Raw genomic sequence first — 21,926 nt, 5'->3', positions numbered from 1 at the left:
ATAAAGAGGCAGCTGCAACTTGAAAGGAAGACATAAGATGCAGTATTTAGCTGGAGAGGTGTTGAGGTGTTTGGGATTGAGAATATGTTCAATATCTCAGAGCAGAAGTGCTGACTGAGTTTGAACAAGGGTCTAACAGGGCAATTATGTCTTGAGTTATGTCTCACTGACCTCATGCCAGGCTGTGAGGTCTGCGAGCTGAGAACACAGTGCTCCCACAAAACAACCAGTAAAACCAAGTCCACTCTACAGCAAAGCCAAAGTTAAGTGTTTAGCTCTCCTGGGTTATGCCACTGCAGAAACTGAAGAAAAATAAGCAGGAAGAAGCAGACTAATGTGTCAGTTCAAAAGGTCAAACAACTGCTGGTGTAGCAAGTGAAAGGACTCACGAAGAGAATAAGCATGAGTGGCCTGAATTAATTTACTTTGTAATTGCCTCCAACAAGCGGTTATGTGATCCCACCTATCTGTTTGCAAATCCAGCCGTCTGTCAGCAGGATAAGTCAAGAGGTGGTGGATGGATTTGCATAAAACTTCACAGGATGATTGGACACTCACCAGTGCAGAGACACTTTTGGGGTGTGGGGTGTGGGGTGGGGGCTTAACACAAACATGACCATAGTTTCCAAATGCATCCACATGACAAAACCCAGTAGGAAAGTTGCTCATGGCCAAACTTCTCTGCTGACTGGCCAGGAGTGCAATGTTATGAATTGTGTTTTGTGTTGTGTTGGATGTACTGCTCTCTCTCTCTCCCTCCCTCCTCCTCTTCTCCCTCAGTTCCTGCAAATCAGTGTGTTCAGTTGCAGGTGTGTGGGGTAATTGGTCAGCTGGCTGAAGGCTGGTAGCTGATTGGTTGGGGCCGACTATATACTATCTTCCAGCTGGTGTTGGTCTCCCGCCCCTTCTTCCTCTTTCCATCCCCAACCATGGAGGCCATGCAGAGATTGTGTAGAGAGATGTTGTGATTTGACTGTGTTTGACGGTCTCTTAGAGTGACCCTTTGTTAGTGTTGGTGCAAACCTAGTTATTAGGTCCTTTTATGTTGTACATTTTTGTAAAAATCAATTGTAAAAAGAAAAACACTGAGCAGCATGTAGGAAGGAGAATCCTCTTTATTTTGTAACCTTTTTCTTATGTTTTGATGTTAGGAGGTAGGTAAGATAATGTCTTTTGTTTGCTGTTGTTTTCTCTGTCAGGTAAGGGCAGGGCTCCTTTAGTTGTTTTGTTTGTTGTTTTGGGCACTTGTCTCCTGTCCGAGACTATAATAAATACGCTGCTCGTTAAACTTCACCCTGGTATTCCTACATTCTTGGGGATGAGAAGAGTGGGGGCTTTTCATGTTATGTATCCAGGTTCCCCTAGGCCAGGGACATAACATGCAACTCATGACACCACCATTGCCAAAAGGAGTGGTGGCTTAACACTAATAGGGATCTTCGGGCGTAACTTCCAGCTGTGACCTTGGCGGCGGTCAGTGCTACTGATTGCCTTCTTGTTAGAGAAGAGACATGAGTTGCAACTAACAAATGAAACTCACAGAGGGGTGACTTGGCCTTGGTCAACATGAAGGATCAGATAACCAAGCTCGAGACATCTAATGAGTTACTCCCAATAGGGAATAATGAATGACAAGAAAAGGCCGAACAACTGACAAACCACAAACTTTCATCTCTTTATAATGAGCAGGAAAGCTGAGAAAGTAAACCCTACAGATTTATCACAACACTTTTCAGAGATGTGTTCACTGAAAAGGGTCTATTGTGTCCACTAACAGCGGAAAATAGTTTGCTATGAGAGTAGGGCTGAAACGATTCCTCAAGTAACTTGAATAATTCAATTATTAAAATGCCTTGAGGCTTTGTGTCATTCAGCACAACTGTACATTGCATTGTGGTCATTTTTGTTGTACACCTATGCAGCCGTAATGTGGATGAGAAGCACGGATAACAAAACAATACCATACCACATAATACATCATCAATGCTACAGCTCTTTGGTAGAAAACATCCACTGTATGCATCCAGTTTGCCAAGAGGACCTGACACAATAAGGTAACGTTAAAAACGCACTTAATGGCTTTTAACTTTAACCGTAATCAATGAGTGGTAGCTGTGGTTAAGAGATGTAAAGAACATAACTGTTTCGTGAATTATGGCTTTATCTATTGGCTGATTAAGAACAGAAAACAATGCGGTGCCAAAGAATAATGTGAAAATGTACTAGAGAAAATGATAAGCCGTGGAAAATAAAATGCTGCAGTCAAGTTTTAAAGCCTGAGCGTCATTCTAGGAATGGCGAAAATGGAAAATTTTCTTGGTCGACCACCGGGCCTCATTAATTGGTTTATTTCAGTTAACCGAGAATATTATTTTACTGTCTGTAAACCATAAAAGAATAACCGCAACAAATAGAAGCTAGCAGCGCTAGCACCGGCGCCATTGTCTTGCCCCGGATGCATACCACTACGTCCGCGACAAACATAAACTTGGCTCGTTTCTCCCGTCGATATCTATAATATCTATAATATAATTATAATATACTATAATATAATTATTATCGATACCTATGGTTTCTCCGGTCTATCTCTACCGAGCTGAGCTCTGTGCGTAAAGACGTCATCGAAACCCGGCAGAGCGTCCCGTCGCCATGTTTACCGTATTAAACTGTATGTAAGCGCAAGAGCAACTTCTCCGCCTTCAGGAACAGTTGGAATTTTTCGATCGATAAAATCTTACGGTAGTTACGGTATTTACAATCTGACATGCACATTTGTGTCGGCGACGACACGTTCGGACTAGAGTGCCTGTAGAGAGAGAGAGTGGCGACAACTCCGTTCACTCCAACGGTTCCGTTTTTTCACAGCAATGGCGGCGTAAGGAGACCCTCTCTCTACAGGCACTCTAGTTCGGGCTTAAAGGGTTTTTAACTGACAAGATTATTCGGTTAAAGTTCAAACGGTCAACAACCGGTCAAACAGCCACCGGTTAGCATCCCTACGTCATTCACATTAAGATGTTAGACACACACGCACACACATACACACACCAGTGTGTAGAGACCTTTAAGGAAGTGTACTAAATGTATTCTCAAGAATAACTTTCATTACATGTTGGCTTTGTAAAAGCACTCAGAGGAAAAGGTCCATTTATTTTTCCACACCATAAAACCTCCACGAAGACAGCAAAGGCTTTCATTATGCCTGAGACTTGAGACCTTTCTCAAAGTGAAGCTGCACAAATAAAAGACAATGTTTGTTATTTTTTTCCTCAGTTTTGGGTCGATGTAAACCTTTTTCTTCATGTTAATTCTTTTTTTTTAATATTTTAATTTGTTTTTTGCACTTCAGAAAACCTTTCTTTTAAAAAATAATATAGTCTAATATAACACTTAGATGTGCTAAACAGGTTCTGTTTTTAATGGACAATCTTTGCTTTTTGAATTTCAAATAATGTTTTTTTCCCTTAAAAACCCATAATGAATTATGTGTGAAAGGAAAATACATATTTTGGGAAGCTCAGACTTCCTGACTGATTCAGACTGGTCACTAGTGTACCGGCGTACTTCAATAAACTCACATCACTATAGCAAAGTTCGAGACTGAATACAATGGTTTTCTTCAACATATACCAGTGGCATTTAAAGTGCACTTTTTGTTTCAACTATGCCAATTCAGTCAGAAGGAGCTAAACTTGTCAAAAAATTTTTAGGACTGTTTTTTTTTCCTGCTGCAGATGCATCATGTGCACACTTGCAGAAAGATGTTATTGCAACCTAAACAATAAAAGTTTAGATTGCAAATTAGTTGCTTGTTTAAGAGACTTCGCTTCCTATATTACCATTATATTATAAAATATAGAGTACCGGGCTTCAGCAAGGTTAGACTGAAGAAGTCATTTGTACATCAGTCAGTCCTAAAACGAAATCAAACTCTGTACCACTGATCAAGAGAAAATATTGATTATGCCTCTGTCTTGTATGTGTCTGTTATGAATTGTATGTATAGTACACGTGTATCTGCTGCATGTGCTTGGCACTTTTTTTTCGTGCTCTATGTTGCTTTCTGTTGCTTTATGTGATTATGTGTGCATACAGGTGCTGTGTCGTACAACCAATTTCAGTACTACTGACAATAAAGTTGTATCGTATTGTATCGTATCGCTCTTAAATAAAGCTAAAGTTGTTTAATGGAAAAGAAATTAATCTCTAGAATAACCGATAGAATACTCAGTTACTAAAAGAATCAACTGCTGCAGCCCTATATGAAAGTATGCCTGGAAACAGAAAAATTATAAAGAGAATACACCAAATATAATAGCCAAGGAAGTCATTATTTAAAAAAAAAAAAATGCAGCAAGAAAATGCAGTCTTCCATCATCATAAAAGAGAAAAAAAAAAAACATTCAGCTCAGACAGACATGATTATCTTGAAGGTAAACATCTTCATTTTCTACTGTCTTAATTCAGGATAGATTCATTGCAGCACAAACAGTGATGATCAACACTGTCTGAGTGAAATCCACTCTGAGCTCAAGAAAAATGACATCACACATTTAAAAATAAAAAAAGTATTTAAACTGCATTTCGTCCCCCAAGAAATGGACTGTCTCATATATTTTTTGGATATTTGGACTGTAAGCGTGATGTTTACGAGCCGTTTCAAATACATCTGTATGTTCCATTTGTAAAATACAGTTTAGAAATGGAGTGTCTTGCCTTTCCCATTTATAGGAAAGGCAAGACACCCGAGAAGAGAATATGTGCAGGGGTAAACATGGTGGACTACTTGTTAGTACCTGTAAACAAGAAAAACATTTCTTTCCTAGAATATCACTGCTTTAAAAAAATCCATTCAGTCTGCATGAACATATTCAGTAAACATCAAAGAGTAAGACATTAAATATATATGACATAAAAAATCTAGGGGTGATAATGTGTTTTTTAAAGCCACAGTCGTAAACAAACTTCAAAGTACACCTGTATCTCCTAACTGCAAACAGGCAACCTTTATACATACGCATTTACCGAAATGTAGGGCATGAACGATGAGAGAGATGATAAGCAAGATGAGAGAAACAGGGATAAGAGGAGAATAAAAGAGGGATTTGCCTTCACCTCACAGGGGGGCCTCTGAGGACGTGAAATCCATGACTAGATAGCAGAACCAGTGAGACTGAAATCTACAAATTCCAGAAAATACATATAGAAATTTAAAGAACGGCTAAGCAGCTCCCTTAAAGGTTTCCTATACAAATTTATGACTTTTAAATGGCAAGAGATGAAAAACCTGCATTCATTTTGCACTCAAACCAGAAGGTGAAGCTTTATATTATGATCTTTGTAATAGTGTGTGTTAATTCTGGAGGTAATAAGGCCCTTATAAGGCCTTTACAAGATGCTTATTAACATTAATAAGTGTTGAGACTACTTAAGTGTATCAATAATATCATAAACACATTTACTGCTAGAATATAAGTCATTTATCAGCACCTATAAGAAATGTGTTAACAGTTTATAGACTGCTTATGTACATTAATAAATGCCATATAAGTTTCTTATAAATATTTATAATTGCAGTTAAAACAAATTTACTGAGTTTTCTTGCTTTGTTAAGGTTAAAAAAAATATTATTACTATTACTCATGTATGAGCAGTTAAAGCCTCTGAGGAAAGTTTTTAACCTTGTTAACATGCCCATGTGGTATTTTTCGTTTGCTACAAGCCATATCAGGGGTGAACTCAGCAGTCAACACCATGGCTGAGTTTTTTGACTTTGAAACTGCAGTGCAGCAAGGACAAGATCCAAAATCTGTATTCACAACAAATCCTGCAACTGAAGGGGTGGTGCTGTCCATATTATAAGCACTGCCGGTCACAGGGCTGGTGCTGGTCATGTTTTTTTTTTTTTGTTTGTTTGGTTTTTTTTTTCAAAAATCAACAATATCAACTCGAAATAGCTGCTTTACATAAACAATATTAATGTAACTAAGAGATTCACTGCCAAAAATAATTTTTAGATGAACAGATTATTAAAGACGACAGACAGTTAGGAGCTGGTGTGTGACAGCACATTCTCATTCCTAGGTTGTCAAATGATGCTTTGTTGTATCCCGTCACATCTGATACCAAAGGGATAAGACGCACTGGACTTAATGTCATGTGGTGAGGTTTAGGCAACAAAACCTCTTGGTTAAGGTTAGGGAAAGGTTAGGTTTAGGCAAAGTCCATTAGGAGTCTATAAGCTGCTGACAAGTTTTCTTATCAGTGTTTACAAAATGTTTTATAATCTAACAATAAAAGTGTTTGTGATCTTTACTAATACACTTATAGTCTACTTAACACTAATAGCATGTTATAAAGGGCTTCAAATTATTATTATTACTGATTAACTATGATGAGTGGTAATGAAGTCTGGGTGAAGCAAATGAGTGACACTTCAATCAAAGCAGTGGACCACTAATCACAGACAGATACGCTGTTCATACATGGCATACAAAACACAACCACTTAGGAGAGCACTTGGACAGACATGGGTATCAGTCAGCTGCTGTGTGCCCTTCCAACACGGGCTGCAAGTCAGTGTGCCAATCAAACATAAAAGCTTGGGGAATAAATCGCAGCTCACAAGCCATTTAGCACCATAGGGAAAAAAAAAGACAGCTGACTCACTGAAAATCGACTCTCTCCTAAATGATTTGCCTCCTCTGTCAAGTGTGGCCATGGTTGATTGTCTACCTTTTGTCACAGACTAAAAACATGCATCTTATTCTAGCCTTTAATGTAGGACACCTTCGGGTGAGTCTTTCATTCCTAACACCTCAATTTACAGTTGCAGTACTTGGCCTATTATTATAAAGCCCTAAGGACCTCAAGGAGCATTTCCCCAATTTTCCACCCAAACTCTGGCATTTACCAGTCTTTATACTTCCAAATGTTGTGATTCGTGGAAAAAATCTTGCAGAGCTACAGTGCCTTTGGCAAAACCATTCACAAATTGAGAGGGGTGTGCTGAGCCATCCTTGCTTTGCTTGTGGGCGGTGGAAAGTCTGAACAAGGGACTATACAGAAACTATGGTGCACATTCATGAAAATCTAGTTTAAATACCTTTTTTAAAATGAATGATGTCATTTTTGTTATTCAGGAAGTAGGAAATGAAGATGCGTACCATGTAAAATAATCATGCCAATCTAACTTGAATGATGTTCTTTTGATGTATTTTGACATTTTTGCGGCTACTTACTTGAGTGTGAATACAACTTGAAGGAACACATGCATGGAAGCAGAGGAGGCTGTAGCTGCAGCTGAGCAGTGACTGGTGATGTAACCACATGTTCAATACAGGCAGTGACTTTGTCATAAGCGACTGGTAAATCATTTCGGTTAGAGCCAGGAGTGAGTGTGGGGATTGTTTTGCCGATGCAGACAGAGCAAAAATCAGTATTTATGTCTTTACTATGTTTTTTTTTTCCCTCATGCTTTACCAGTGATTGCAATCAATTATGATGGCCCAAAATTAAATTACTGTGAAATATTTTTGGTTAATGTTGTGCAACAGTCTAAGTGAGTCCCAGGGGGAGGAGGTGCACGGCGTACACTGTGTGTTGAAGTATTTTCAGTAGGAACAAATGCGGCCAACTTAGCTGATCTTCTCTGGTTACAGTGTGGGAATAAAAAAAAAAACAACAACAAAAAAAACCCAAACAAAACAAAACTATTTTCTGTTCATTTTTCACATAATGCAGACTATTGTTGTTGTACTTTGTTAAAATTTACATGGAAGCCAATTATATTGACATTTACTCTTTGAGGAATGGCATGAATCACCATTCATACTTTAGGACAGCTCATATGAATCAAAGTATCTCACAGCCGACTTGTGAGGATTTGCATGAAATTCTCAAACCTGCAATACTTCTGCAATACTTGTATAACCGCAGGTAGTGTGCATATGACAAATGGAAACCTGAAGGAGAAATATGACCATTTCTACATCAAAGTGAGGTTTTACAAAAAAAACTGCTGTGTCATAATTTTCTGTTTAAGCTTCCAAGATCAAATATGACTGTAAAACCTGCCTGTGACTGAGACCCCAGGAGACTTTTTCCGAGGCTTCATACAGGGAGGATTCAGAGCAATATGCGAAACTAGACACTTTTCTAGGTTTCTAGGAGGCTGGATTTCAACAACCCATTAGTGAACACATGAGGACAAAAGTTTGTGTGTATGGGTGTGTAGACATGCACAATTTGATGTTGTGTGGTGAATACACGTGAGGCAAGCGGCATATGTTCAATCAGCAAGAGCATCATCACCCCCGGTTTGAAAACTTCACAATTACACAGTAGAAGACATTTCATGAAAGATCTTCATTTAATAACCAATGCAGGCATTGTTTATCTCGACAGCCAAATGCAAGGTAGGTTCTGTTATTCAAACTGAGTGAACAAAAAGCTTTAATCCCAGTAACAGAGAGAGAAAGAGAAAGGGAGAAAATTGATAGAGGGCTTGGGGGGTGAAAGAGGCATTTGACTTGACAGACAACAATGTCTCTCTTTGCACACCGTCAGACACATGAATGTGCTCCGGGCTTTACGGCTGGTTATTTCAGTCAGAAGAAAAAGATCACTAGGGCCTCCAGTTGGGAGCCTTAAGGCAAATTATAGTAATTTCACGACCTCTGTGTCTGCAATCTCTTTTGCAAGCTCAATCACCTCCCTTAATACTTCAGTGCCTAACATAACCTTGCAATTTTGAACATTTCTCCAAGATGTATCCTCAGAGACAAGCGCCAAAATTTGGGGGGAAAAAATCTGCACTCTTTATTGAATGCATTCACATTAAATACTTAGTGCATAGCATTTAAACTTTGATGTTAACTTTGTAATTTGCCACTGCAAATCAAACATCTTTGGTCACAACATCCAGCCTCAGAAAAACAATAACCACAAATCTGAGATTGTCCAAAAGCTTTTAAATGTCCCTTGTTTCCCTTTTGTATTTCTTTCCTTTCTCTGGATGTTCAGAAACCCAGCATGTCCCTGGTAAATGCTGTCTGCTTTAATTAGGTTTACTTCAGGGTTAAAAGTATTATTAATGTAGCCATGAGCAAGGAGGATAAACCTCAGTTTGTACTAATAGATGGCCATAGACTTCAGGAGGCACAAAGCTGAGCCCACTCCTCTCCACATTAATGGAGTCTGCATGGAGAGGGTCCCCACCTTCGATTCCTGGGGACCCAAATATCTGAGGACCTCTCCTGGTCAGTAAACACGACAGCACTGGTGAGGAAGGCCCAGCAGCGAATCCACTTCCTGACTGTCCTAAGAAAGGTTAAACTGGAGGAAAGGCTGTTAGGGATATTTTACCGCTCCACCATCGAGAGTGTGCTGGCGTACTCCATCACTGTGTGGTATGCTGGCTGCACAGCAGCTGACAAGAAGAAGCTGCAGAGGGTGATAAAGTCAGCAGAAAAAAACGAGCGGCTGTCCTTAGCCCTCCCTGGATGACATTGACAGCACTCTCTAGAACAAAAAAGATTATCTGAGACCACCTCCATCCCGCACACCACCTGCTCAGCCTGCTGCCCTCTGGAAGGAGGTACAGAAGTATAAAAATAGGACAAATTCTTCTTCTGCTTCTTTCTGTGGGCTGTCAGGACACTCAGCACCCGCATGAGTCACTGAAATGTCATCTGATCGTATACTGTATAGTATGTGCAATACTTAATTTATTAAAAATAATAACGCAGCAAGATAAATATCATAAAAATAACATCCTACGACAAGTGCAATAACATCTGATATGTGCAATATACTTTGTCCTATTCTTCCTTTTAGCTCTTTCCCAGGCTCAAATTGCTCTTTCAGAGGTAATTTATTTTTTCTTCTTTCTGCTCTGCACATTACATTATCCAAAATGGGAAAGGAACCTTAAGCAAAATTATAATAACTTTGTACCATGACTGGAGTAATCACCTGTTTTGTTTTTATTCATCTTTTGCTTAATCCAAGTATTTTCTGAAGATTCCTACTTGTTTCCTGCTTCCAGTATCTCACATTGCATCACACTCTTTTTTTTACTTGGAGCAGTTCACTAACAGAAGCCTGAGTAGCATAATAAAACATAATAAACTCTCTTTGTAACTGTGGCTCTGGCATTTCAATCCACAGCTCTGTGTTACATACACAAGATAAAGGTGACAAGGTTAGTTATCTGAAAATGAGGGATGGAGGTATTCCAATAAGAGTAACTACTTCCTTCTTACTTTCTTGCCTCATTTTTTCCTTCAATTTAAGTGCATGTGGATATTCATCATCTCCTCCTTCGCTATCGGTGAGTCACAAAGGAAACAAAATAAACAGAACCATTTCTCCAGAGCTTCACATTTCCTGCCTCCCTCCCACTCTGTCCGTCTGATGGAAAGAAAAAGGTGTAAGGAAAATGATGGTTGAGTGAAGTTGCCTTTCTAACTTTTATTAGCTGAAGCCTTAGGGAGGGCGGGAGCTGTGTGGCTGTCAGAGAAACATGAAATAGATTACTGTGTCCTGCAGCCACTCTAAAAATGGCCACAATTGATTTGGGTGCATTTCCTCCTGCGACATCCTGTAATCTTCTTGCCAAAGAGCTCAACATCCAAAGTGTGGTGGTGTTGGTGGGAGGGGGGTTGTAAGGAGAAAGCTGATAACAATAGACGCAGCAATGCGAATGTACTAATGATAAAGTCTAACAGACAGGTAGAGTCCATAAAGGGACCTCACAGGAACCTCAGAGGACAGTCTCAAAGCACCAAGAGTCATTTAATGTTGACTGTCCCTAGAGCTTGAGTAATAAAGCTTCAACAATCCGCCCCTGTGCGTGAAATAGCCTGGGCGGGATTCGAAACGGAAATAATTTGCTCCTTACTGACACTGGAATAGCTGTTAGGACTATGGGAGGTGAACCTGTTGTGGGAAACTGCTGATGCTTGGACAAAGATGACTATTTTTGTACTGTGCCGCGCAACCAATTTCTCTCAAATGATCTCAGTTCAGATGAAATGTATTTATTGCTGTATATGTCTCTCTGTTGTGAGAAATGAGGACAAGTCTGGAGAGAGAAGGATGGTCCCATGCAAAATAATCAATGAAACAAGAGTTGAGGAGGGTGCTGGTGTGTTAAAGGCATGATAAAAACAGGGATTTTCTCATTTAGTATTATTAATTATTGAGTATTCTTAAGCTCCAAAGAGTCAACAAAAGGCTGCGTTCTCCACAGTTAAACATTCCAGCAGCAGTGGGTGGGCTTTAGTTCCCCTTGTAGAATATTGATATTATCCTAAACCTGGTGAGACCACCGACTGTGAAAATATCCTGCTTTTTGGCTCTGAGATAACTACAGGTCTTACAAGTGCTACAACAACAGATTAACAGATGTTCTCATAGTTAACACTTCTGTAGCTTACTTATTGAACTCTCAACACTTTGGAGGCTTGTCCTAGTAGAGCTGATGTAAGAAAGGTCATGACTGACGTTATCGCTGGCTAAAGCCCCATATTTAGCCGGAAGCACTCTCCTCTCTAGATTTGTAAAATAATTAGGCCTGTGATAAATCTGAGGGCCTTTCAAGAAGCTTCTCTATGGATTTCTGGACAGAAATAAAGTCCTATGGAAGTACTGCAACACTTAAATGTTGTTGTGTCAGAGCACACAGAATTTAAAATATCATCTAAATGCCAAACATGTTTATGCTGCAAAGTTCCTTCTGTTGAATGCAGTATATAAGAGTGTATAAGGGTCAAATCTGTCACCACAGAAGAATTGAGCGATGCAGCTGCTAAACAGAGCTGGAGAAGAAAGCAAATAATTGAATACATTCTAAATATGTCATTAATCATAATTAATTCATGATTACGATGCGATTAACATGTGACTGAAAAGCATAATCATTCCACTGCCCCAAAAAATGATCCTCCATAAAAGGGTGGATTTCTATCCAGGAACACCACATAATTGGCATGACTTTCTACCAGAACAGTGACTATTATTGCCATTTGCTGAACCTAGTGGAGGACAAGAGGTGCTGTTAAATAGTCAATCAAACGGTGGCAGCAGGAATAAAAACTGAGCTCATGTTGCAATTGGACTGCCCCCACTCTTAGTCTGTCATGGCAGCTCTGCTCTGGAGGAAGCCTCAGGGCATTTTCACACCTACAGTCCGTTTGCTGTGGTATGAATCGGTGGAAAAGGTGAACTTTTTTGCACTGTTCATTTGTTTCAGTTTGATTTCACTCTGGAAATAAAAGTATCAAGAAGCCACGTGGGACCTGTCAGCCAGTTGATTGGTCAGGGTCAGACAGATATTGGTTGAGAGGGTGAAAAGTGGAGAAAAGAAGTGTCTACTTAAGTTTTTTTTTTTTTTTTTCTATTTCACTTTATTGTACAAACACATTTGGAAAGTCAGTCCATAATATGCACCTGAGCTACAGGAACAGCTTCTGCACAAAATGCACGGTGCTTCATAGTTAGGTCAAATCTAGATCGGTTCACATTAAAACTGGAAATGAACCTCTCCAGACTTTGTACCTGTGCCAAGAGAGACCACAGGACTTACAGAGGAAATGATCAAGACATCCAAAGCATCATATGTATGGCATTTGTACAATTTGAGAGTAAGTGAATCACTTCATATCAAAATCAGCACTTGCAAAGTTTGAAGAGTACAAATTCATAGAGTGGTCTATTATTCAATTGAGAACGAGAGCCAATGTTCATGAATCTGCTCCAATGCTTTGACTGTGTTCTCTTCATCCACTTATCTTCCCAGCCAGCATTCACCACACTATGAATTAGCTTTTGTGGCAAAGTGTTCTTGCCTCATCTCGTCAATGTCAAGAGGCTTCAGGAAAATTGTAGCACATTACCTAAACCACCGGCTACACGAATAAATTACAAAAGACACTTTTTCCACAGCAATTGCAAAGTCTATGAACTATTTCTTTTTTTGATTAAATGATGAAAGGATCACATACCAATGGAAAGTATATTAATAAACCTAGGAATACAGGACTGGCAGAGGAAATGATCAAGACATCCAAAGCATCACATGCTTTTGTGCAGTTTGAGAGTAACCGGATCACACGTCATATTAAAATCAGCATTTGCAAACTTTGAAGAGTACAACTTACATCTATAGTGGTGTTATGGACAATGATTCTTCTTCCAAGGCTACGAATAAATGGGAGCTAGAGCTTGGAGTGGAGTTGAATGATGAATGGTGGTCATTCGCTCTTCCTCCTGCGCACATCTGAGTTTCATTCAGCTCAAACTAACACACAAAGCCTATTTGTCTGATAGTCGTTTGGCTGAACTCTACCATAATGTCAGCTCATGTGCACCGGCTGCTCCAATGGGCCTGTAACTCTTTTACCTGCATTCTGAACTTCTGCTCAGAAGATTTTGGTCAACTATTTTCAGAACTATCTCAGAGTGGTTAAATGTTCAAATTAATGGTTGCCCTTTTGATAGCAATTTTATTTATTTTTGTTTGTTTGTTTGTTTTTTGAGGGGGGTGGTAGAGAGGCTGGTGTGGGCGGTATTCTTTGGGTTAGTGTTAATGTTTTTCTTTGCCATTCTTAAAATCTATTGGTGTTGCGTAACCTTCCATTACAAGACATCCAAGGTACCACAGGAATGGCTTTTGCACAATTTGAAAATGAAAGTAACTGAATCACATGGCGTATTAACGGCTTGTGGCTTCAGTGAATTCAGGAAGACCTGACCATGCAAGCCCATCCTCTGTGGTCTATTATTTAATTAAGAATGATAGCTAACATTCCTGAGTCTGCTCCAATGTTTCGACAATGTTCTCTTCATCCACTTATCTTACCAGTCGCCACCCACCCTGCCGCCTCCTTTCCTCCCTTCATCCCCAGGATCTGGCATGCATGGAGGCTTGCAACAGAGCCTTTCCAAGAAGCTGACGGAACGCTTGCACAACTCGGAGGGAGTGGAGCGCTGAGATCCGGGCTGCAGGGTAAAGGGTTTTACCAGCCAACAGTTGCCACTGCACAAAAACACACACTTAACACTCTTGGGCGATAAATATTTTAAAGAGCTGCCAACCGCAGCCATACTCAGGCCCTGGGGACTTGGACAAGCTGGCACTTCTCTGCAGTAGGCTTCAGCACAGCTTGGATTAAAAGCTTTCCATTCTGAAGTTTCTCAAGGGGCCAGAATTCACTGACAGACACTGCAAGGGAGTGGGACATCTGTTGGTTTGGCCCCTTGGGTGATCAGTGTAGGCTGTCACAGCAACCAACTAGTTTCTGTTGTGTGTAATGCTGATTTGATCTAGTCTGTGTGTCTTCCCATGCTGGTGCATATGTGTGTGTGTGTGTGTGTGTGTGTCTCCATCTAAGTGTGTTGCCGTGTGTTTGCACAAATCACCATGCACTCATTGCTAAAATGCCTCCTACTATCTTCATCAAGCATCCTTCAGCAGACAGCCTCATTTACAGGCTTGACAGATAAAAAGGTGGAGGAGTGACAGCTTTGGCAGATCTGTCCTGGGGCATGAGAGTTTCAAGCTGAACTTGTTTTAGTGACTGGGGGCAGGGCTGCATGAAATAACGAAAAAAATCCTGTTTTTTTCCAGAAAATCTGGGTTTTCTATTTAATGTCTCTGACGGCTTCAAAAAACAGGAAATTTGGAGAATTTGAATGTAATGAACATTTTTCTCCAGTGTCCAACTTGACCTGCCAACCACAGTTCTACACAGGAGCAAAATACTGCATAAAAAGGCTGTCTGAATCACTTTTTTTTTTTTTTAAATGAGACTGTTCCCATTAAAAACTGCAGCAATACTTAGAGTCAATATTGTTTTTTATGCTGTCCCACTCTAAAAAATTACCTTTAAAACATCTGTGAGGCTCTGTTACAGTTGATGATAAATATCAATGATTATTCACCACCAGATGATGAGATTTTTGCCTCTAAAACCGCTGCTGTCTAGTCCATACTCTCTAAGCAAAACTTTGTTACTACCAGAAGTTGAAGAAACTCAAATACGTTCTTGTTTGGTCTCTAAACAGCTTGCATACTCATTTCTTGTACATGCCATGGTGATTCTAAGGGACAGGAAGTGTGTTGGGGTCAGAGAGGGCACAGATTACTCTGTGCTCCATTCAAATTCAAGAGAAACAGTAATAAGGCACAGGGTGTAGGAGGCAAAACAAACAACCATAGCTGCTGTACAGTAATGTTTTAACAGCAAAGTTTTCAGATTAAGCTCGGTGTCAGGGGATAAATCTGGCAAGAAGCATTTTAACAAGGCCAGCAACTGCAACACATGCTCAGGTCACTGCCCCAAAACATTGACAGCCTGCATACACTTTGCTGCGCAGATGGAGCGCTCCACTGTCAAAGCTGATGTGAGTGGGAGTTTTGTTCTGACAGACGCCTAAAATTACAGAGCTGTCCAGGTGCCAGAGAAGGAAAGTGGCTGTAAACATACTGCCAGATTTACTCTCTCTCTGTGTGTCTCCTTTCTCACACACACACACACACACACACACACACACAAACAGCAGCACTCTCAATATTCCACTGCTCAGCAGAGAAATCAGAAAGGATGGGAATAGGCCTACTGGAGACTTCCTGTTCTGATATCTCACCACTAAAATGTTCTATAAAAGTCTAGTTTTGTCACAAAGTTTGGACAGGTAATAATTATATTTGTTTATCTTTTTTGTTTTGTTTTTGTTGTTGTAAGTCTACCTCTCAAGGGTGGCAAACTATTTAGACTTGGCTTTCATCTTGAGTTTTAAAGCCTCCAACTGTTTGTGCGGGTAGTGAAAAGCCTATGAATTAATCTGTCAGATTACATTATTACATACTGACAAATTTTGTCCAGAAAGTAATAAAAAATGTTTGGTGATATCATTTTAATTAAAACTGTCTGTCAGCTCTGTGAAGCTGTCATAATAAATTCTGAATTCATTCAAAAATGATGACCAGATTCGGATTCATACAAAGAGCACACAGCATTGAAGCTGTTTCTGTCCCACTGAGTCATTCTGAAATGACGGATAAGAGACGTGTCTCACAGCTGCACACTTGCACTGATATTTTGCGCACCACAACGAAATGACAGGCCCACTTACCTTTAATATACTCCCACGTGTAAAACTCAGCTCCTCGTCTGATGCCGCAGTAAAGTCGGTCTTGGCCACGGCCTCCATGGAGCAAAAACTCACAAACTCTCAGGCCCCTTTCAAGTTTCTAGCGGAGAATTTATTACAGCTCCAAGAAATAAATCAAATGATACAGCGCTTGTTAATCACAGAGCCCACTGCTCACGTTTTCTCTCTAGAAACTAAAAAAAAAAAACCAAAAAAATTAAAAAAGGCTATTCCAGATAATTTTAGGTTTGTTACTGCACAATAGTGTGTATCGTTCACGGAGCAGCACAAGACAATTCCCCCTTTATAGAGCGGCTGCTGTTTGACATGCCGCCTCGCCCAGACAATGCAACATACATTAAAGCTGACTGGGACCGGCGGAGGAAGGAAACCACTGGATTGACGTTTCCTCGGGCCAATTACAGAGCACGCTCTCATTAATTAGCCAATGGCATGTGAGAGGACAGGGCCGTACAGTAACCAACGGGAGTATGTAAAGAGTTGCTGGCCGGAGACTGAAATGGTTTTTGAGTCTGTCAGTGCGCTGCTTAGAGTAACCGAATGTTTTCATTTCAGTTACCGACCAATAAATCGATTCGGCCGTGAGATTTTGTTCTTAGAGGTGCCATCTGTCATGTCCCAGGTAGGCTGAGTGTACAGGTGCGGTGAAAACAGTGCACAGTGAAACCTCAGTCAGCAGCAGCTCCCCGTCCCTGAAACAATTTCTCTTATTTTTTTCTACATAATGGTTAACTTTAAATTGTGTACTGAAACCTGTGAGTCTCTGCTCTACACATAACCACATGCTTATCATGCCATAACATGCATTTTTTTTAAAGCCACTGGTAACCAGTTTAAGACGATGTGATGTTAATTGTCATGTGTGCCAATTTGTAAATGTAGGCTATCAGCTAATATTGAAATACCACTTCCTCTTCGGTAATTTTAACCCCTTATTTATCCAACTAGACTGGTATTCTGATGTCATTAAATGTCACTATGGCTAGGGTTAGGGTTCCCAACCCAGTCCTCAATACCCCCCTGTCCTGGAGGTTCTTGTTTCAGCTTTACTCTTTCAAAACCTGATTCATTTAAAGGCTTCATGCTGATTGGCTGGAACAGATCGACCTGAGCAGGATATGCATGAAGGTGCATGGGTCTTAATTGGGTCAGGTGTGCAAGAGTAGAGCTGGAACAAAAACCTGGCTTGAGGACTTGTGGGGGAGTCACTGGTGTCACTGGGACACGTTGCCCTGGCTGTGCTCTCTCTCTCTCTCTTTCTCTCTCTCTCTCTCTCTCTCTCTCTCTCTCACACACACACACACACACACACACACACACACACACCATTCCACATTCTCACACCTGCAGTCCGGATTTATCCAGTGTCTTTGGTTTACTCCTTTCTCTAAGCATGTCACATTCTTAATTACGCTGCCAGATGAGTCACCTTTGATTGCGCAACACTTCGCGAAGCTCCTCGGGGGCCTATTTGTGACCCACGCAGCCTGACATGGTCATATTCAATTTCCGTGAAAGGGACGTGTGAGGACTCCAAATGAGAGGCAGGAGAGACATCTTGTGGATGAAAACGAAAACTCATCCATATGGGGAATGGATCCAACCGTGCTGTCTAGGTAATTTGCAAAGCAGTTGGTGGATTAATTTGCAAGTGAATAGGAAAGAGTATAGATATGGTTAATTACCCTGCAGTCAGTCTGGTAAAATTAGATTGCACCTTTTCTGGACCCGTCAGTCAAAGCCGCACCGGTTGCTCTTTAAATCTCACAAAGTAAGAAAAAAAAAACAAACGACATTGATCATGCTTTAAATATATAGGTGAGATTCAAAGTATAGTACTAGAATTTACAGCTGATGACATTTACGAGAAACATCGGGAATAGCCGACATCCTCCCAATTTTCTGCTGATTTATTTCAGCTTCCGCTCATCTATTTTGTGCACTCACTTGCTGGAGGAGTACATTTCTGGGCTAATTTTTCAAAACAGTATTACTTATTCATGACAACACTGGGTAGTCTATTCTATTGGACATGTGTGTCATGTGTCTATCCTGAGCGCACATTTTTTCCAAGCAGGATTCTTTAATATGGTAATATACTGTTGAATTTGTTTTGGGCGCCAGCAAGGGAAATCTTTGATCAACACTTGAATTTCCAGGAGTGAAAAAGCCATCCACCTCAATTACCTTTGCTGTTGAACATCACTTGAGAGTAAAACCGCAACGCAGCCTCAACTCCGCGCTGGAGGAGCGACACATCCGAGCGGAGACTCAGTGGAGCTCCTCTGTGGTGCGCCGCTGGATATTTTATTTTTATGTCATCACTGAAGGCAAGACGCTCATCACTGTGGTAATGGATGACATGCTTATGCTGTAAAATAATAATAATAATAATAATAACAAAATAAACTTGACTAATTAAAGAGAACAAGGGGAAGGTAGTACTTCAGATGCTGTTATTTTTGTTTACTGGGCAAGCAAACACCTGTTGACACTTTTTTCTTTTCTTTTCTTTTTTAACTGAGCTGCCTTTGGATATATATAAATACATTTTTTTTTTTTTTTTTACCAATGGATTTCCTGAATGGTTCTCTTGAAGATGCCAATTCCTCAACATCAGGTAGGTAAAATATCATCAGCAAAGTATACCGACTATTTTCTTTACAAGCAAGTCATTTTCGAAGATAATTATTTATATTCTTTTTGTAACATGTATATTTAAACGTTTATATAGGTCATTTTCATTTTCTTTTTTTTTTTTTCTTGTCCTTATGTCGCCTTACAAGTAATCCTGTTATACCAGCTTTCACAGCCCACCCCCCTCTCTCATAGACTGTGATCTTTTAAAATCACACATTCTGTGGGAAATATCCTGAAATGCAAAGCTGGGAAAAAAAAAAAAAAAAAAAAAAAACTATCACTAGCGACAAATGAAAATTGTCAGGTTCAAAACTGTTTCTTTTTTTTCCCTCTCTGGAGGCTAAAAAAATATATCATATTCATATCACTACTACTCAGAATAATCAATGTAAAGAAGTTGACACCCCTGAGTGGTTTTGGATTTGTTACATGTAGGTATAAACTCTGTCCACTTTTTAAAAATTATTATTATTAACAAAGATTAATGCGTGTTTATTCTACTGTCATCATCATCATTATCATCATCATCTGTCTTTGCTTTGTGCTGTGTGAAATGTGCCAGAACACACAATTAGCTGTTTGATGAAAATTATCCAACAAGAGGAAGTGAGAAATTCTTTCAGCGGATCCTGGGATAATAAAACTGCGTTCCCATAATCCTCTGGGAAACCAGCATTGTTAATACTCCTATCCTACTCTTGACTGATAAAATGTGATACAAATGTGTAAGCTTGTATTATAAAGATATACTGTATAAAATGATGTCATAAAGGCTACAATACAGTCTAACATGATATGATACCATATCACTAATAGTGTACAATGTGTTAAGGCATGATATGACTGAAGGCTATTCACTGTTGGCTATTCTCAACTGCTGCCCCCACCCCCTCTTGTCTCTAGCTGTGGACGGGGCCCCACACTGCAGTGCCATCCTCCCTATCATCTTTGGCATCATCTGCCTTCTGGGCATCCTGGGTAACTGCATTGTCATCTACACCATCATGAAAAAGACCAAGTGCCGTGCCAAGCAGACAGTTCCAGACATCTTCATCTTCAACTTATCCATTGTTGATCTCCTGTTCCTCCTTGGGATGCCATTCCTCATCCACCAGTTGCTGGGCAACGGCGCCTGGCACTTTGGGGCCACAATGTGCACAGTCATTACTGCACTTGACTCCAATAGCCAAATTGTCAGTACTTACATACTCACTGCAATGACCCTCGACCGCTACCTGGCTACGGTTCATCCCATCCGCTTCAACTACGTGCGCACACCTTGCGTGGCTGCTCTGGTCATTAGCCTGGTGTGGGTTCTGTCCCTGCTCACCATCATCCCCGTGTGGATGTATGCCGGCCTAATGCCCCTGCCAGATGGCCTGGTGGGCTGTGCTCTGCTTCTCCCCAACCCAGTCACTGACACATACTGGTTTACGCTCTATCAGTTCTTCTTGGCCTTCGCTCTACCCTTGGCCATAATCTGCGTGGTCTTCTTCAAGATCCTCCAGCACATGTCCACCAGTGTGGCCCCGCTGCCTCCACGGAGTTTGCGGGTGCGCACAAGAAAAGTGACTCGAATGGCAGTGGCCATCTGCCTGGCTTTCTTCATCTGCTGGGCCCCGTACTACATCCTCCAGCTGGTCCACCTCGGGGTGCAGAACCCGAGTCTGGCTTTTTCCTTTGCTTACAACATAGCCATCAGTATGGGCTATGCCAACAGTTGCATCAACCCTTTCCTCTACATTATCCTCAGTGAGACCTTCAAGAAGCAGTTCCTCAGGGCTGTACGCCCCGTGAACAGAAAGTTTCGTGTCAACCCCAGCACCACAGATGGTGGCAGCGTCAATCTGAGAATGGCACCTGAAGGAGTTCAGCATGAGGCTTCGTCCCGGGAGCTCATTCAAGCTAATATGGCTGCACACTGAATCACAATAAGAATCAGAATCACTATAGTTGGTCAGTACAATTATGGTACAAGAAAACCTGCACACACATCAGAAACTCTCAGTGATTATAATTGATATTGGCAACCATTATACACAGACAGCAGGACTTAACACTCAGCTAAGCGGACAATGCAGGGCATACAGCCTTGACACACCTTACACAAACAGTGTACATTTTTTCATTGTGCATTCATGCAGCATTGCATGTCACAGTTTGCAGCTGTACCTCAGAGTGCAGTGCAATGGAAGATAATAACTTGATACAGTTGTAGTTAATTGGATGGGAACACATGTAATGAGTTATGAGCACTGCAAAAATAGACGTCATTTCAGAAGCTAAAGTGAAGGGATTCTGAAAGATCCTTTTAAAATAACAGGGGGCTTGTCCAACAGCATTTTCTAAGGACAGTAATGAAGTGATGAAGTCAGTCCCTCAGTTTCACACTTGTATTATAATAAGAATGGATTTGTTTTTCCAGTAGTGAATGTAAATGATTTTAGGCATCCTGAAATCACAAAAAGAACTGAAAACCAAATCCCATCATTTTGCATTTTTATTCATTGCATTTTTGTTTTGCGTGACCGTGTATTGAAAGCTTATCAAACATTGCTTCTGTTGTCCTGATGATATTATATATTAACACATACAATCCTAATGGTGTTATTATATGTTTAAGGAAGGGTATGGTAAATATATATGTATTATTGTTAGTGTCTTAAGATTAAGTTGTAACTAATATTGTTCTATTGTTTGTATTATAAAGTGAAAAATGCCTTGTCAAATAATTTGAGACTTTGTTCCCTCGTTGTTGACCAAATGTTATATTGTGGGCCCATCCTTATCTTTAGTGTTGTGAATAATAAAATGACAGTGAGCCGTGGCATCGTCATTATTAGTTTAATATCAATATGAATGTGTTTAAACGTTGCACATGAATTAGGAACACATGGATACTCATGCATATTTATATATATTTTTTTTTCTTGTGGATTTCCTTTTATAAGTCTTTAACAGACTTTCAGCTGTGTCCTGTTTTTAACATGACGCATTTCCTGTCCTCATAAATGTTAAAACAAAACGATACACAAGAGCATTGTATAAAATTTATTACCAGAAACATTTAGAGCAATTTCAAGTTATTATGTGCACATGTCCTCATT

General features: G+C 40.2%; 2 protein-coding genes across 3 annotated transcripts in view; one reads left to right on the top strand and one right to left on the bottom strand.

Annotated features, from left to right (window-relative positions):
• The window catches only part of grb2a (growth factor receptor-bound protein 2a), a 33,384-nt gene extending 16,849 nt beyond the window's left edge, over positions 1–16,535 (bottom strand). Inside the window, exon 1 of the mRNA XM_030064825.1 lies at positions 16,141–16,535. Within this exon, the coding sequence (XP_029920685.1) occupies positions 16,141–16,218 (78 nt within the window). The 5' untranslated portion in view covers positions 16,219–16,535. The remainder of the gene's footprint in view (positions 1–16,140) is intronic.
• Positions 16,536–17,707: 1,172 nt separating this feature from the next.
• On the top strand, positions 17,708–21,646 carry mchr1a (melanin-concentrating hormone receptor 1a). 2 transcript variants are annotated; one of them, XR_003928744.1, is made up of 2 exons: positions 17,708–17,795; positions 18,339–18,501. XR_003928744.1 is itself a non-coding variant. In XM_030059602.1 (2 exons), exons 1-2 carry the CDS (start codon positions 17,744–17,746, stop codon positions 20,742–20,744), a joined length of 1,074 nt encoding a protein of 357 aa, XP_029915462.1. In that variant the 5' UTR covers positions 17,721–17,743; the 3' UTR covers positions 20,745–21,646. The 2 variants fall into 2 exon arrangements, 1 of the variants encoding a protein (XP_029915462.1); XM_030059602.1 differs by lacking the exon at positions 18,339–18,501 and adding an exon at positions 19,723–21,646 and having other exon boundaries at positions 17,721–17,795.
• The last annotated feature ends 280 nt before the right edge of the window (positions 21,647–21,926 follow it).

Source organism: Myripristis murdjan, chromosome 1, assembly GCF_902150065.1.
Source record: "Myripristis murdjan chromosome 1, fMyrMur1.1, whole genome shotgun sequence".
Classification (NCBI taxonomy): domain Eukaryota; kingdom Metazoa; phylum Chordata; class Actinopteri; order Holocentriformes; family Holocentridae; genus Myripristis; species Myripristis murdjan.
This window is presented reverse-complemented; position numbering and strand designations above follow the sequence as displayed.

Excerpts from the sequence above, each read along its gene's own strand:
- mchr1a (XM_030059602.1), top strand. The coding sequence starts at position 17,744 with ATGAAAACGAAAACTCATCCATATGGGGAATGGATCCAACCGTGCTGT. Across the intron at positions 17,796-19,722 it reads GATCCAACCGTGCTGTCTAG|CTGTGGACGGGGCCCCACAC; the intron begins GTAATTTGCAAA and ends TCTTGTCTCTAG.